This window comes from Ammodytes marinus (assembly GCF_949987685.1).
Source record: "Ammodytes marinus genome assembly, chromosome: 14".
NCBI lineage: Eukaryota > Metazoa > Chordata > Actinopteri > Uranoscopiformes > Ammodytidae > Ammodytes > Ammodytes marinus.
In genome coordinates, this window is record NC_137218.1 from 26,557,807 (window position 1) to 26,575,540 (window position 17,734).

At 42.1% G+C, this 17,734-nt stretch overlaps 2 protein-coding genes across 3 annotated transcripts in view; both read right to left on the reverse strand.

Moving 5' to 3' along the window:
- Positions 1-919: 919 nt before the first annotated feature.
- On the reverse strand, positions 920-11,118 carry ca4a (carbonic anhydrase IV a; the record flags this gene model as incomplete). Its single annotated transcript, XM_080040746.1, is given in 9 exon segments — positions 920-1,102; positions 1,907-2,070; positions 3,951-4,017; positions 4,100-4,192; positions 4,611-4,756; positions 5,262-5,426; positions 5,679-5,723; positions 10,981-11,056; positions 11,059-11,118. Coding segments are annotated over 9 exon segments (999 nt in total).
- A 3,891-nt stretch (positions 11,119-15,009) lies between these two features.
- The window catches only part of mtmr4 (myotubularin related protein 4), a 44,202-nt gene continuing 41,477 nt past the window's right edge, over positions 15,010-17,734 (reverse strand). For both annotated transcript variants that reach the window (XM_080041141.1, XM_080041140.1), the window contains exon 20: positions 15,010-16,884. In XM_080041141.1, coding sequence (XP_079897267.1) covers positions 16,707-16,884 — 178 coding nt within the window. In that variant the 3' untranslated portion in view covers positions 15,010-16,706. The remainder of the gene's footprint in view (positions 16,885-17,734) is intronic.

The window sequence follows — 17,734 nt, forward strand, 5'->3', positions numbered from 1 at the left end:
CCGATTGTTTACGCCAGCATGTGTTTGCTTCATGTTGGTCTCAGGTGTCAGTGTAGGCCCCTCGGTGGAGGAGGACTGAAGCCCCGCTATAAGAACAGCATGTAGTTGTTCCCGTGGAGCTAGACCAAAGCTCGCGGCCCTAATCCTCCTCTCCTCTTCCCAACACTGACTGCTGACTGAGTGTCCGTGCGGGATTTCACCTGGCCGTAGCGCTTGTGTGTGTGTGTGTGTGTGTGTGTGTGTGTGTGTGTGTGTGTGTGTGTGTGTGTGTGTGTGTGTGTTCCGGGACTGGGAATAGAAAAGCCAAACTGCTGACTCATTTGACCGCTGGCTTTGAAATGGAGCTTGCTCTTTTGTGACTCAGTTCTTCTAATAATAGCTTTCTGTGCAGTTCGCATGCTCCACTGAACGACAGCACATCACGTGCCAGGTCATGGGGCTGACATCGGGGACTAGCACTGACATTAGCAGAGACTAAATTAACCTGACATTGAACCAGGCGGACAGGGGTCTAAAGTGTACCGTGATCACTGTGTGTGTGTGTGTGTGTGTGTGTGTGTGTGTGTGTGTGTGTGTGTGTGTGTGTGTGTGTGTGTGTGTGTGTGTGTGTGTGTGTGTGTGTGTGTGTGTGTGTGTGTGCGTGTGTGAGAACGTTTATAAGATGATGCGTGGAGGATTGGGCCATGACTAAGGGATCTGGTGTTGAATTTGAATTAGTTTGTCACTTTTTGTGTGCTTGGTAACCTGCTTTATGGCACATTCATAATGCTGAAATAAGACCTATAACTGCTTCACTATGCATGCATGAGCGCTGATGGAACGCTTTACAGCACCTTTCGTAAGGCAATGTGTCGAACGCCTTTGTCATTGGTGTTGTAAGGTAGCGACCGGCGCAGTGCAGTGCGGGGATGCCTGGGCTCTAGTTGGGTTTGGACAGGCCCAAGGCCGTGGTGACTGCGGCCAGCAGGAGGGCTGAGCTGACCAGGGTCACCGCCGCCGCCCCCGACCGGAACACCTGCCTCCCGTTCAGGGGCTGCACCGGCCTGAAGGTCCCCACCATAGACTTCCCATCGTGGAACTTGAGCTCAGAGAACGCTCGCAGCTTAAAGGAAAGAAGAGGATAAACGCAAACATGAGGCTTCAGTTTCTGGAAAAAAAAATATCCATCAAGGAGCAATCTGACTGACCCTGTGACCCTGTGTAATGGTCATGCAGGAACAGTAACTGGAACATAACTAAGTTCTTCTACTCGTGAACTGTACTTAAGTGAATTAATGAAGTTCTTTTTGCAGCTTAATCCCCTACATTCGTCTGAAAACCAAAAATTACAAGTAACTTTACAGATGAAGAATTTACAGTAGAAAAAGACACATGAGCTTGTAAAATACAAAGGCACGCATGCAGGCCCCTCCGCCTCTAATGGGAAATTGGCTGAGGGAGGACACTTTCCAGTTAGACATACAGTACATATCAGTGTGTTAGCCACTGAGCCAGCCAACCAAAGCTAACCCTAGTCAAGGAACTTGGGTGAGGCTGCGTCTCAATGTGCTTTTCCATGGGAGAGCTGGACGAGCGCCGTGGCAGCAATGGGAGCGCCCATGCTCTGTTATTGGTTTAAGGTTCAGGTTCAACACCCCACCACACATTCTAGTGAGGCGCCGAAGTGATCACTGAGTCGGAATACATTTGTGTGACTCTATATTTTTATTGTTAATGAAAATGTTGCATAGTCAACCCACAATCATCTCAGAGGTATTTTAGACTGTTCTATGGGTACTCTCACTAAGGCATCCAAAATACTGTTCAGGAAAATGTTCCCAATGGCTGCAGTAATGGAAAATTGAAAACTCTACCTTTTTTTAATCAAAAGACAGACAAGGTATTTGTTTTGGTCTTATTTCCTAACCTGGTCCATGCTCAGAGGGATGGGGTTCTCAAACAGTGTCCAGATGACGGCCTCTGTGCAGCCCGGCGTGGTGAGAGAGCCCTTGTAGCGGTAGTAGCTCGTCATGTTCTGCTCAGATGGGATGAGTTGTGCCAGGGAGACGGAGTTCAGAGACGTGTTGCCATCTGAGAACATGAAAAGCCACAGATGAAATGAAGGCACCAACACTGCTTTAAGATCCATGTTCCTGGTTGTTTACATGGAACTTAAAGGTCCTACGAGGAATTTTTAAATATTGCTGAAACAGTCTCATTTTCCCTCTGATGATAATAAATGACATGTAACAGCAAACGAGACCATCAGTGCAAAGAATGCTATTTGTCTATGTTTTTATTTATGCCTTTGTCATGGGTACGTAGCCTGGTCCAACCAGACCATCGTACATCATTTCATTTGTTCAGAAGGTCTGGAACTGCTCTACTTGGCAAACGTTCACTCACTTGGAGGCGGGTGTCTGTTGAAGTTTAAAACTATTGGATCTGCCCAGTGCCACTCTGGATCAGCCAACCAATCGCATAACGTTTGGTCGTGACGTATGTCATGAGCCGGCTTCTGGCGGTGCGTTCCAGTTGTACTGGGAACTCGGAAATTTCCGACTTCACTACATATTGTAGTCTATGGATCTACCGGTACCTGGCAACGGTAACGTGTTAGAGCCTAACGTTTAGTTATTTGGATGAGAAAGGTTGTAGGCGTCCATACTTTCCCGAGCAGATGCACTGGAACACAGACAGGTCGGAACTCGGAACTACCAAGTCAAAAATCTCCGAGTTCGGAGTAGGGGAGAACGGGGTAAGTAGGCACACTTTTTACTCTAGTGAGAATTGCTTATCACCTAAACATCTTTCAATAGTCATTCCTACATTAAATTGAAGCTTAAGGTGTTGGCTTGAAATGTGTACCCCTCACTTTTTCTATCTTATTGTAATAAAGAAGAAATTAATCATCAAAGACACCCTTACACATTGTGACAACCAACCCCATCAAGGGGTCGGTTGTCAAACACTATGGGGTTGTTTGTCACAATGTTATCTTAATGGGAATCATCTTAAAAAGAAGGCAAGAAAGTAGAACTAAATTTGAAAGTTTAATTGCATTGTCAAGTTGACAAATAGGCCTACATAACTTACTGTAGCCTTGGCAGCTGGTCTAGTTTGGGATGCACTGGGTTGTTTTGATTTGGTTGCCCTTTTCTCTTTTGCATGCTAGCTGCCTTTTCCTGCTCTATTCTTTCCTTCTCTGGAGTGTCAGTGAGGATACAGCTTGACAATTTATTTCGTTATTGGGTTCCTTTTCTGGCTGCAGCCTTGAGATAACATGTGACAACCAACCCCCCAAAAAATGTGACGACCAACCCCAACTTGAATTTCTTGCTAGCATCAAGGCCAACAACCATCTGACAACTAATTAGCTTGCTCACAACAATCTAAACTATAGTTTACCCTTCACACTTTGTATGGGTAACAAGTGTTTTGTTATAAACCCATTGTGTATAAGCCTAGAAGAAAAATACTGAGGAGCTAAATATTTTCAATTTGACATGAAAAACACAAACAGTCGTCTCACCTCAAATTCAGCAGTCTAACTCCAAGGAAGACTATGTAGGTGACCTCTGATCCCAATTCTGGATATTTACATACCAAAATTTCACACACAGCGCCTTCTGGTTCCGAGATATAACGATTGTGACAACCAACCCGTGTGACAAATTACCCCGTTCTCCCCTATAAAGGAACGCAGCATTCAACTGAAACTGGAGAGCGACTTCGACGGCATCGTTCTCAGCCACTCGCTCTGTTCGCTGATTGGACGGCCAGAAATTTTCCAGAGCTAGAGCTGAGAAATTCACCGCAGCCCCAGACTAACTACTGAAGGGAAAATTAAATTTGGGCGGAAGTAGGTAGGCGGGCAGAGCCAGGCTAATGGGTACGCTCACCCAGGAACAACAGCTAGCGTAGTAAAAAGACTACAGCTTTTGTTCAAAGGGGAAGCTTTAAAAACTCACTTGTAGCTTTGATGCTTCTCAGTGCGTTGATGATGGGGTCATACTTTCGGTTTGCACTATTGGACCTCTGGAAAAAAAATTAAAAAATTAAATTAAATTCATTTCTCTGATCATTTTGTATCAACCATATATAATTCCAAGATGGCTACCTCATAGAAGAAGCCGAGGACTGCCACTCCCTCGGGGTCAGATAGGGCAGTTGTCAGATCATGGTAATGTTGCTTCATGTGAACAATGTGAAGCTGTGGAGGAAATATGTCTGATGTTACCACAAAGTCAAGTATCAATGTGTGTGATTATCTCACAGTGAACAGGACCAAACCAAAAAGGAATTGATCGCTTGTAACACCAGTTGCAACATCCGTAAAGTCAATTTTTCTGAAGTATTATTTATGATAAATATTAATGCATTTTAAATAGTACATGTTGGTTATAAAAGTTCAAAATAATATATATCTACGATAAAAATATAAGGTTGCAACCACTGAAAACAGTAACTTGTTATGGCCTGTTTAATGCCTTTGTACATATGTCCAGCTGCTGTCATGTGATCCACATTAACACATCAGTTGTTATCAGCTGAGTGGCCGTGTGTGTGTGTGTGTGTGTGTGTGTGTGTGTGTGTGTGTGTGTGTTTTCCATTGTAACATTAAGGTTTACCTCCATGGGATACTGCTCCCCGTCGATGGTGTGTTCTGAGCCTGGCCCTCCATTGGTGCCCCAGTGCAGATGGAACTGCACAGCCTTGTAGCTGGTGGGCAGGGCTCCTCCTGACACGGTGCTAAGGTGAGGCACTCCAACCTGAACTGAGATCAGCCACAGAGAGCAAAGAGAGAGAGAGTTCACACCAACAGCTTCAAAGCACTGACGGCTTTGTGATCATTTAAAGGTGAAGTAAGCGATTTGTTTATGTTAATATAAGTGTTAAATTGCTCTTTATTCATACAGTGATCACTTATATAGTGTGTGCGTTTCATAAACCCGATCTCTCAGTCACCCGCTCTGCATGTAATCGGCAAATAAACTTTTCTGCCGGTACACGTGCAGAGCGACAGATGGGTGACTGTTTAAGCGCCTACAATGGCGGAGCAGGTAAAAATCCTTCCCAATGTCTGTTTTGATGGTTTTTATCATGTTTTATCACACTTATGGATCTGAGATGATGCTAGATAACTCGCTGCTTGAAGACCGCAATGCATTAATGTGGTGACGAGGGGACGAGGGAGGGGACTGCTAACTGCAGTCACTGACAGGAAGTTAGCTAAACTGACCATTCCGCTTACAGCACCTTTTAAGGGAAACTGTGTTCACCTGAGTGGCCGTTGTTCTTGATTGTACCAGTGAACATCTGCTGGTAGTTGTCAAACTGGAAGGGAGTCAGCCGCTCGTCTTTCAGAGTCTTTCTGGTCACCACGTTGATGGGCGACTGCTGCCTTCCTGCACAGTTGCTGTTGGCGATGTTCCATTTCTCCGGTGCTAAAACGAGACAAAATAAAAAAGCACTGAAGCATTTCTCAGAACTTGTAATGATATTCTTCTAGCACAGAAGAATATCATGGTACAGATGACTACTTCTTTTTTAATTGTCTACATCATTGGATACACAATCTATATATATACACTGTATATATATAGCCTACTGTACTGTATATATTTGTGAAGCATGTTGCTTTTGTAAAGTTGAATATAAATATATACACGTTTGTATTGAAGTAGGCCTAAGCTTACCATTGCACTGGTGATCACAGGTAAACTGGGACTGATAGCACCAATCTGAAACACAGTGAAGTCAATTTGATCAAGACAAGGTTGTCAGTGACAGGACGCTCACACGGCTCTGTCTGGTCATGTGACTGTGAACAGCAAATCATTGAAAGCAGAAGCACACACTAGCCCTGTGTTCCAAATCACATTCACTTTATTTTTACTACACTACATACTAAAGTACAGAAGAGTTTTAGTGCCACAGGAGAGAAAAAAAAATAGATAAGGAAGATATTTTTTTCATTATGTCGAGAAATGTCAAAAATAAAGACGAATACTCTATAATGCTATTGGAGTTAGTTGGGCATGTATGTATTTTCAGCATACTACAATTGATGTGCATGTATTAGGACATCCTAAATCTTTTTCTGGCATACTAAATAGTAGGAAAGTATGGGGATTAGAACGCAGGGTAGTTATCAGTCAGTTCCATGCATTGTTAACCTTTGAGTGACACACCAACAAGCCTCAGCCAATTGTGGGAGCAGAATAGGATGTTTCTTCTCAGCCACAGACACTGACCGGCATTTTCGATTTGATGTGTATTTACAAATGTGACTTTTTCAATAATAGTTTATTTGATTTCCGAAAGCGCAAACAGTGAATTGTTCTCCTATTTGTTCAAGTCTGCAGCATTTCCCCCGGCCAAACAAAAAAAACCCTAATAATACACAGGAATTGTACTTCCCTTAGTCACAAAAAAAAAAGTTTGCGTTTGTGCCTTTATCTTTCCGTGCTATCAGAATAAACACACAGCCAATCTCTTGCATCATCAGCGAGGGTCCCAGGCCCATTCTCACGTGTTTATGTCTAAAGGGGTTTATTAATATTTCACAATTGGGTTTGCACGTTTCCACCCTGTGCTCGGGAGACAAATATCTGCAGCTATCTCAAAAATCAAATATTTATGATAAACACAAATGCCATTGAAAAAAAATAAAAGCGGGGAAGGAGTCGCGCTCTGTTGTAAGACGGGCTTCTCCCGGTGTTTGTGTAGGAATGTAGTTCTTGGTTTCTGTGCCATGTTGGTTAAATCCTTTTTCCTCCTGCTCCTGAATGATTATGGGGACTGAAAATAAACAGCAGGGGGGCCAAACATTTGGAGGGGCCCTCAACGCCTAACCTTAACCCATCATTCACTATACGTGTCCCAGTATATTAAAGGCATGCTCTTTACTTTGGTTTATTTCTAAACGTCTGTTTTAAGTTGACTTAATGTTTTAAGAGTCAAAGTATGCAGATGGGACTGTTCTAGTATTATGTGTTAGATTGTTATTACTCATGTATCAATGTAAATATATATTTTTTATTTTTTTATTATGTGATTAAGTGGAGCTCATTTTGTATGGAACTGCAAAATACTGATTATTTGCTTAGTAAATATTAAAATAATTCAAAGGAAAAGCAGCAGGTCCTCAAATACGAGAAGCTGGAACCATGACATTTTTGGCATGTTTGCATTAAAAAAACGATTATGTTTCATGTGCTTGTTGGCCTATCATACTGTTGGGTACAGTACTTTATAAACTCAATGTTTCATGTGCAAAAATCATCACTCTTAAAGTAACTTAAGTTATCAGATAAATGTAGAGTGAAGAGTAGAATACATCCCACTGACTTGTAGTGGAGTAGAAGTATAAAGTAGCATGAGAAGAAAATATACAAGTTAAAGTACAACAGACTCTTATAGTACGTACTGTATTTGAGTCAATGTACTTAGACCCCGTTTCCACCTGGCATTAACATGTGGTTTTTGTGATCCGATCACATGAATACAGCTCTAACTACAGGTGAGAACACTCTCAAGACGCATTGAGATCGGATCACAAAAACCACATTCGGAGGTGGTTTACGTCGCTTGTGTCCGATGTGTTCGCATTCATTTGGTAGTGGAAACACGAATGTGGTTTGTGTCCACAAATGAGACAGTAGCATATCTCGTCAACCTAGACTGGTAATTATCTTCGCATGTAATGCATTTTAATAGCAAATGCGATTAAAACTGTGGCACTGTACAGCCCTGTATGTTTACTTGTTTGAACCCCACCGGTTAAAAACACCAATGCAAACGGAAATGATGAACGTGTTGATTTAAATACAGCGCGGGTAAATGGAATCCGATCACAAGTAGACAGAGAAGTCACATTTGAAAATACAAGTGGGAACACACGGACTGAGAGCTGTCCACTTGTAACCAGATTCAAAAAGTCAGATGTTAATGCCAGGTGGAAACAGGGTCTTAGTAACATTACAACTCTATGACTAGAGGGTGTTGAGGTTATTTTAAGATTATGATGTATTTAAAACCTCGACTCACACTCACATAGTACCTGGTCTACCAGCCAGCTGGTAGCTGTGAAAATGTGTGACTTTCTGTCTTCAGAAATCTTTATCATAGGAAGTTATCTTATCATAAAGGACCATTCCAGTGTGTGTTGATACAAAAAGTACGATGTGATAACTCTGATAGTAAAATATTGTGTGTCATCACTCATGGCCTTGACAGTAAGAGCCTTCTCTAGGACAGTGACGGTGGCTGTGTGAAAACAAACTGATCCCATAAAAAGTTTAAATCAGCCAAGCAGTAGCCTATTATCTACAGTGTTTGGTCTCTGAGAATGGGTGGAAAGCTCTATGTGATGTACTTATAAATCTTTTTTTTTTAAGATATTTTTTGGGCATTTTTATGCTTTATTGATAGTGCAGAGAGACAGAGGTGAAATGGGGCAGAGAAGGGAGTGACATGCAGAGAACGAACGCGGGCGGGAATCGAACCCGGCTCTGCTGCTGGGCCCGGCCCATAGATGGCCCGGCCCAGGGGGGACGCCCTACCAACTGAGCTAAGGGCGCCCCCGTACTTATAAATCGAAAGTGTTTGTAAATCACTTGAGTATTTCCCGTTTATACCACCATATATTCTTATTTGATTTCTCATTCAGAATATAAGTTATAGAATGTAAGCTGCATTATCAACAGATATAACAGCTTTTTTTAAATGTTGCAATCAAGAGCATTTCTTACAGTGTAATGTCGCTGCTTAAATTAGCCTAAGTAAAGCATCTGAATAGTTCTCGCATCCCTGTCTGGAAAAGCACAAACATCGATTATATGGCTCATTTCCGCTTGTTTTCATCCCGGCCAATCAGAATTCTGTCCGCACATTCCTTGACCAATCGGCGCTCGGCTTTGATCTTTTGTGCGTCTCAGAGCGCAGGAACCATCTATGAATGGGGTTTCAATGGACCTGAGAGCTCGGCCAAGAGAGCGAACGGAGGAATCTGTCAATGAGGAAACAAAAGGCTGGCGAAAGGAAAACAAATAGTTTCACGTCTGCCTGCGCGTCGACCGGAGAGACCCAAGACACAGTGAGCATATGGAGCCCGTGGATCTTTTCATGCCATTGTGTTTAGTGTGCGCGCGGACTAGAGCCAGACGTAAACTGTGCGCTGCCTGTGGATTCTGCATTCCCACACAAACACTGTCGCTTCAAAAGAAAAGTGGAGCGATGGAGACTCTGCCGTGCTGTGCCAGTCCCTGTGCCCATCATGTTCAAAGCTCACTCTCGGTCTTTTGTCTCTTCAACAACAGGAGGACTGGCTTCATTTACATGTCTTTGGAGGGCAATGCGCGACACTTGCGCGAAAACAAGACAATTTGACGAATCGTATCCGGTTTCAAACCCACAGCACGTTTCTCCCATTAGTCGCCGTGACTGTGTGCAGCTCGGCATTAAATCTATCCACAGAGTTACCAGCAGGGTGCTGCTGCTTATATGCGGCGCATGGATACACCAAATGAGGCATTAGGCGCTGTATCTCAAACTCGTAGAAAATAAATAATTAAAACATATCATTTAGGCCTATGCCCACAGTTTGCATTTATATTATGCATATTATGCACAAACAACTGCCAGTAAAGGGGTATTATTGGACTAAAAGCGATGTAAGAATGCAGACTGTGATCAAGCAGCAAATACATTCTCTCCTCCATTTATTCTAAATGACTGTCTGCGTCTATTAATGGCTTAATTCGACATCACGACAGTATAAGTAGCCCCAAACTAAAAACAACGCCAACCTTGAATCCGCTTTGTAGGACATGGGGCCTATATGTATGTGGAATTAATAGAACAAGGGGAGCAGTGTACTTTTCTTCCAGATTGCCTAAAAGTCCAATGCTTAAACAATGGCACAAGACAAGTCAGTCAGTGTTAATTTAATCCATTTAGAGTGTCGGTGCCACACCTGGCGGCTCTTTACAATTGAATTAACACCTCGTAGACATTGGCGCTGCGCAGCTATACGCGTCTCTCTTCTGCAACGAGGACGACCACGTCTGTCATTGGCTCAGTGCGGAGCTGAGCAGGTGCACCAGAGAGAGAGAGAGAGAGAGAGAGACATAGAGGGAGAAAGAGAGAGAGAGAGACAGAGACATAGAGGGAGAAAGAGAGAGAGACAGAGACATTGAGGCAGGGCCAGGGAGGGACAGAGAGAGAGAGGGTTAGAGATGGAGAGAGGGGGCAGAGAGGGAGAGAGAGAGGAGCTCGAGGAGAGGGAGCGAGAGAGAAAGAGGGTGAAAGAGAGGGAGAGTAAGGCACAGTGAGGATCTCAGCTCAGTGCTACCCGCTGGTGTATTTGGTTCAGCTTGATGTTACCAGTCATGCCCTTGAAGTGGGAGCTCAGTGGTGACGAACACAAGTTTGAGATAAGCGGAGGATGGACAGTAACAGCGCAGGTGTGCGGCGCGCGACGGTTCGGTGTTGTTTAGGTGAGGAAGGAATCTATTTGCTATGGGGACAGCGGGTTTTGTTTTTTGTTCTTGGAGAATGTTTATCCCCAAAAATGGTTTGGGTCTACTGAGGAAGGATTCAGCATCGTTCTAACTTTCTTCTTGAATAAAGTGAGTGAGTGTCAAGGTTTGAAAAATGAATAAAATGTATTAAAAAAATGAATAACATTCTCCCTGTTGGTGTCTTTGTGAAAATGTCTGATGTATGAAAGCCCAGTTCAGTGCTGGATGAAATAACTAATCATTGATAAAGCATATCAAGCGCATGCTTAGATATCAAAAATATAAGTAACACATAATAAGACATTGTTCAGAAAACAGACTTTTTGAAGAGAAATATCTTATTGTTCAGGTAATCATCCCATTTACCCTAAACACCTTTGGACCTGCGCAGTGGCAAGAAGACTGCTCTAAAAAATACATTCACCATATAACAGCAACTTTTGTTTGACATATTTATGGATGAAAGCAGACTTACCCCCTGCTCCTGTGCAGAGTGTCCACAGTGATGATGCCAGGAGAGCGGGCAGGATGAGAGGCTGCATACTGCTGGAGCGTCTCTGACTCGGTCGAAGGAAGGCGACACAATGACTGCTTTACCCCAATCTGATCGCATTCTTGCAGGGGGTCTCATACTTATCTATCAGCATCCCCCGACAGGAAAGAATGAGTGGCCCCTCCCCCTTTCTAATGAAACGTATGTGTGTGTGTGTGTGTGTGTGTGGGGGGGGGGGGGGGTCTGTCAGTGGGAGCCTAATCCATTGAAACAATCACAGGTATCTCCGGATGGACCCCTGTGGACAGTAGTCTATTGTTAGTAGAATCAATATTGGTCTGGATCACTTCAAGTGGCTATCAGCTTGTTAATTTTTTTAACAGTTATCATTAAAGCTATAGGCTATGATGTTCAAACTCTGTGTGTGTGTGTGTGTGTGTGCGTGTGTGTGTGTGTGTGTGTGTGTGTGTGTGCGCGTGCGTGTGTGTTCTCTATGTGATGTTCTCTGTTATTGTCTGTAAAAAAAAACGAATTAAACTTTTAAGGTGGAAGAAGTTTTCAAAAAATTTAGTGAAGCAAAAGTAACACCCAATTTAAAAAAAACATGATGTTAAAGTGGGCTACTGCATTTATTTTCTTAATTTAAAAAAAAAATATAATTTACAATATATTTAAGTAAAGAATTATAAGAAATCAAAACCTACGTGTGGCATCAAACACATCAAAGCACAGATTATGCAGAATGGCTCCGTAGTGAATTATATTATTAATATTGTATTCAATGTTATCAATCAATACCAATATTATTGACTCATGTATAATAATGGATCATTTTATCCATGTTTTAATATGTAGGCTAAATGAACACACCTGAGCCGTCAGATAAATGTAGGTAGTGCTGTAAAAGGCCTCTTTCTCTCTCAGATGAAACTGTCAATGAAAGTAAATTAGCATCAATGTAATACTCAATTACAAGTGCCCCAAAACACATTGCTTGAGTGAATTAATTTACCACCACTTTACTTCGTATTCATTTTCCTGAAATATGATTGGACATAATTTCTATTTTACGAGAAAATCTGGGAACTGCTCAAGAATTCAAAAGTGAAGCACAATTGCATATTAATGAGTTAAACAGAGCAATTCAGCCATAGACAGAGATACACACACACACACACACACACACACACACAATCCAGAATTGCTGTCCAGTCAGGGCATGCGATGCTTTGAAAAGAAAAAAAGAAGAAAACTCATAATCTCCGTCACTTTTATTTTTATTCAGCGAGCGAAAACCTAGAACAGCCTCAGCTGCTTGAATTATTCATAAAGCAGAGTGAGTATAGTGAGAGACAGAAGTGTATCCTAAAACACATGAATGTCTTCTCTAAGATTTGTCCCGGAAATGGGAAATGCACCTGACAGTGTAGTGTGTAAGTGAGGCTGGAGCATACTTATACATATTATTTTTTTGTTTAATTTTTTTTTATACAGGTTATCTCATTGAGACACCAGTTCGCATTCTCAAGAGAGACCTGTATATAGATTGTGTGTGCGTGTGTGTGTGTGTGTGTGTGTGTGTGTGTGTGTGTGTAGCATTAGTAAATTCACAAGTGGCCCTTCCCACTTTCTGATGAAACTGCACTGATAACAGTCCATATACTGAGTGTGTGTCTGTGCGTGTGTGTGTGTGTGTGTGTGTGTGTGTGTGTGTGTGTGTGTGTGTGTGTGTGTGTGTGTGTGTGTGTGTGTGTGTGTGTGTGTGTGTGTGTGTGTGTGTGTGTGTGTGTGTGTGTGTGTGTGTGTGTGTGTGCGTGCGTGTGTGAAACCTGAACCTGTTCAACAGAAATCCATGACTTTGAAATGATGCAAAAATCTCTTGGTTGGATTTCTTTGAAACACCCACTGCGTCTTGTTGCAGGAGCAGCGCCTTGTGTTTGGCTTGATGGAATAAAGCGCCATCTGGTGGACAAAAGGAAGGAACGCTTTGGTGTTCTTTCATTCATGTGTTTCCCAGAGCTGGAAACAGTTCAGAGCCTCTTCTTGTTGGCCCATGTGACACACCTAGCAGCAGCAGCACACTGATAAACAGTATGGGCACAGTGAGTGAGACAGGCTGTTTGAATGTTTTAAAAGCCGTTTTCTCGTCCGTCTGTTGAAAATAATTTTTTTTAGAATCACTTTATTAATGAACAGTTAAAAACATTTCTAGCCAGTGCTTCCATTTTGAGCCCTTTCCAATCCGGTTTTAGGGCAGGTTTTACGGTTTCTGCTGTCACCTTTGTTTTAAACAACATTGTGCAACACTTTTTACCGACTATCTGGGCGAGTCGAGAAAATGGAAGAAACCGCTGATTCCGACGAGCAATAACCACACCCCTGGCCTCGCATACAAACTCACACACTGGCAAGCTCTCAATTACACAAACTCACACAATGACAATCACACACACACTCACAATCACATTGATACCTAGACTTCCACACACTCGCAATTACAGAGACACTGTTCTTCTTTGACACATGTCCTGTTCTCCCTGTATGCCCCTGTCTGGCTGTGTGAGAGTCTGAGAGTGGTCTCTTTTTTTTCAGCCTCTCTGTAGTTTCATACGTTAAGTGAGTGTGCCAGCAGGTTTTGATGTGTAACGAAGTTTAATTTTGTGTATTTTATATTTTTGGGGCTAAACACAACCTAGATCATTTTCTCAGGGCCTGTGACATATTGTAGGAATTAATTTAAAAATGTGTATGTGCAAAACAATTGCAACAGTGTTATAAGTGTATTGGTTTTAATTAATATAATTTTGGACAAACCTAATTTATTATAATTTTATTTGAAGGGTGATGTATTTCATTTGGCAAATAATTATAATTTATTATTGTTTGAGTTCAAGGGTTATTCATTTGATTTTTAAAGACCTTATTTATTGTTTTATTTAAAAGGATGTTATTTAACATATCTTTATTTGAACATTGCTGTTTTATATTATGTTCGTGTCTATTCTGTACCGTTTGTGTTGCTGTGTATATTTCAAAAATAAATCCGGAGTAATTCAGTAAGACTACTTGTACTCTTGAGTAGTCTTTTGACTGCATACTTTTTTACTCTTACTTGAGTAATTATTTTTATGAGTACTTTTACTTCTACTTAATTATAATTTTAAAGTAACTTACTTTTAATTGAGTACATTTTTTGGCTACTCTGCCCACCTCTGGTTATATGTTCCTTACGCCAGGTCTGAGCTTGGTAAAACAGCTTTTAGCTTTAGTGCCCCTGACTCCTGGAACAATTTACAACTTAAAATTTAAATAAATACATTAATATATTTTAACAAGTTTAGACATTATTTTTAATCTGCCCCACATAAACTGTAACTGTTTTGGCTAAGCAATGTTCTTCTCCAATTTTGGAATGTTTTAATTGTATTTTTCTCTCCTCGTAAACGGTTGTGTATTTGTATTGTATATTGTGTATTTGTAAAACTCGACTTCATTGTAAAAGAGGGTCACCCCTCAATTGATCTTTCAAGGTTAAATAAAGTCAAATGAAAAGGCGACAGTTTCTCTGTGCTCACCTTAAAGCTGAGTCCCACATACAAAGTAGAAATATTTATACACTGTATTTTTTGTGTGTGGCATTTTTTTTAGTTTATTAGACAGATTTGGAGAGAGAGTTGAAGTGGGGCAAAGAGGGGAAGACATGCAGATAACTGGGCTCTGCTACAAGGCCTGAACCTCTACGGGGATGCTCTAACCACTACACCACAAGCATTTTATTGGGTCTCCCTGAAAATCGTCTCTTGCAAAATTGTGTGTTAGTAAATGAAGGTCAAGACAAAATCACATTCTTGGCTAATACAAAACAGATTGTGATACTTCTATCACTGGAGTAATGTGAGCTGTGCTATTAACATGAAAGGAGCATTCAAGTGTTGAAGCTGGGTGGGGTTGGAGCGGGTTTCTCCATCGCTACATGCAAATAAACAAGCTTGGCAACAGATCATGATATAATCTTTTATTTTTAACCCATGGGATTTAACTTTTACAGTGCATTTCTTTACAACAATTATTCATTAAGTGACAGGTTTTTTTAGCCACCACTACGGATCAGATAACTATGTATGTTACACGTCTGAGCTTTTGACTTCATGAACACCGTGGGAGGGGAAAAAAAAATCCCAAAGATTAGACACACAGGTTAGAACTCATTCAGTGACATCTCATCCTCCTTTTTTTTAGAAGTGCTTAGCCTGGTTATCAATCTGAACCACCTGTTCAACTTTAGTCGTCTCGGTGTTATTACGCAGCTAATCTATCCGTACCCTTTAAACATACAGGCGGTGGCCATTTTAGAAACCTGCTGCCATCTGTACGAAAAAAAAAAAAGGCTTTTAAAAATAGACAGAAACAAAATATTGGCACTATTGTCTCAAGGAACAACCAGTAGACACAAACACAGATGTTTTAAAGGGGAGGGAGGGAGGGGGGGGGGAGTGGCCAAACTCCCCCCTCAACAGAACAAGAAACTCCTGGCACTGTGTTCAGTCCTTTTTCCCCCGAGCATTCTTCACCAGTCAACTGGACATCAAGCATTACGTGGACATTCATTCCTAAACATCTCAGCAGATAAAAATCTATTTGGAAGCTCCCACGTTACCTTCAAAGTGACTTGTTTTTTCTCAGAAGACATCCCAGTCTCCCATTGGTTTAGTGTCTCTCTCTCTCTCTCTCTCTCTCTCTCTCTCTCTCTCTCTCTTTCTCTGAACACATCCAGCGCACGTCCCGAAGAACACACAACACACCCCCAATCGGTCCACGCACGTCCCCCCCCCCCGACAAGAGCGGCTAAAATGCTGCAACATGGCTATACTGGAGCAAAAGCATTGATAAAGACACAACCACATTGACTTGTGCATATTATACATAATCTCTGAAAAACACATTGCAGCAATGAACACGTACGTATACGACGACCCACCAAAAATGCACGTGAACATAATAAAACTCCATCCAGTTACCCCATTGACATTCAGGCTCCAAGAACAAAAGATGACATAAAGTAAACAGCAGATTTCTCCCTTTTTTCGCTCAAGTTTGGTCTCAGATTCCCTCAAAAACACACACACAAACAGCTAGTAGTGCACAAAATAAGAATACAAAATTAGACTTTTTTAAATACTGTAGCAGCAATTTCTTTTTTCTTTTTTTAAAGTTGATAGCCTCCAGTAGTACAGGTAAAGGCTTTGGAGTTCCCTCTCTCCCCCCGGACACGTTGGAAGGGTGAGCGATTGTCCTCTGAAGTGCGAGACAAGTGTCTGTTAGGAGGGTGCGGGTGTGTTTGGTACTACATGGTTGGAGTGACTGTGCCGGGTGGAGATGTGTCTCTGATAGACAGGGCACCAATAGAGAGGGGGGCGGAGCCGGGCGGACACTGCAGTGCTCCAGGACTGAAAATGAACACCTCCTTCCCCCCTTGCTGTGACACACACCTCCCCTCCTTATCTCTCTATCTCCACCGACCACACAGTCTGACAGTGCGTGTCCCTTTCCCAAAGCGAGCCTACCAAAAGAGTAACAGTTCCTCCTCAATGCTCCTAACCATAGCAGGTTGGGGGGGGGTTACGACGCTGGAGCTCTCCACTCACGGGTCACCAAAGCCATCAGGACTTGTGCCGAGGCCAGGCCATGCAACAGGAGGAGTGTGCCTCTCAGCTGGAGGCGCTGGCGATGGCCTTCTTGAGCTGCTGGCTGCGGAGGTCTCTGGTGCGGGCCTCCTGCAGCAGGTCGTTACAGGTGTTGCAGACCAACACCGGGTCGTACAGCTGCTGGTCGGGGATGGGCAGCTTCAGGTGACAACAGTCTTTACAGAACACGTTGCCACAGTTCCTGAACAACAACAAAAAAGCGCACGGAAGTTAATAAAGTCTTGACAAAAAAAGAGTGTTTAAAGTAATAGTGCGTAACTGTTTCATATAAACAAATGTCTGTGATATTCATTAGTTTTGGCATTTTGCATATATTATTAGACAGTTTGTGGAGACAGAGATGCAATGCAAACGCATGATAGGGAATCAGAGTCGTCTGAAATGGTAAAAACATCATCTGCATTGTAAAAATAAAAACAGCTCTGAGTTCATATCTGTGGCCATGCTGCCCCCTGGTGGAGCCCACTGGCTACTGAATTTGCTGTTTCAATAAAATAAAAAGGGGAGCCCCTGAATTGGCACTATTTAAATGAGTTTCAATACACACTGAAAATCAATAGAGTGGTACCAATTAGTATATCATAGTAAAATATTAATACTGTAGTGTACATTTATTCCACTCCATGCATTTTCAGAGTGCTTTCTCCATATATTATAAATATACAAATGATGAAAGTAATTCTCTGGCTAAGAGGTGCCTTTCATTCTGAGAACAAAGCTTAGTTTATGGTCTTGGAAATGTCTTTGAATGACAAGCTGCTGAATTTGGCAGAGTTGTGCGGCAACAAAAGAGCGCCAGGAGGAATGTGTGTGAAAACTGCCTGAGCTTAAAAGATCAAAGTAAGCTCTCTGGAACCAATCGCTAGATCTAATGCTTTTGATTAATGGAGAGGACAATCAGGATGTACAAACCTATTGGCTGAGAGTTAGATGACACAATGATACCATTCTCTTATTGTCTGCATGCTACATATGAAGCTACAGCAAGTAGCTGTTAGCTTTGCTTAGCACTATGACTGGAAATAGGGGGG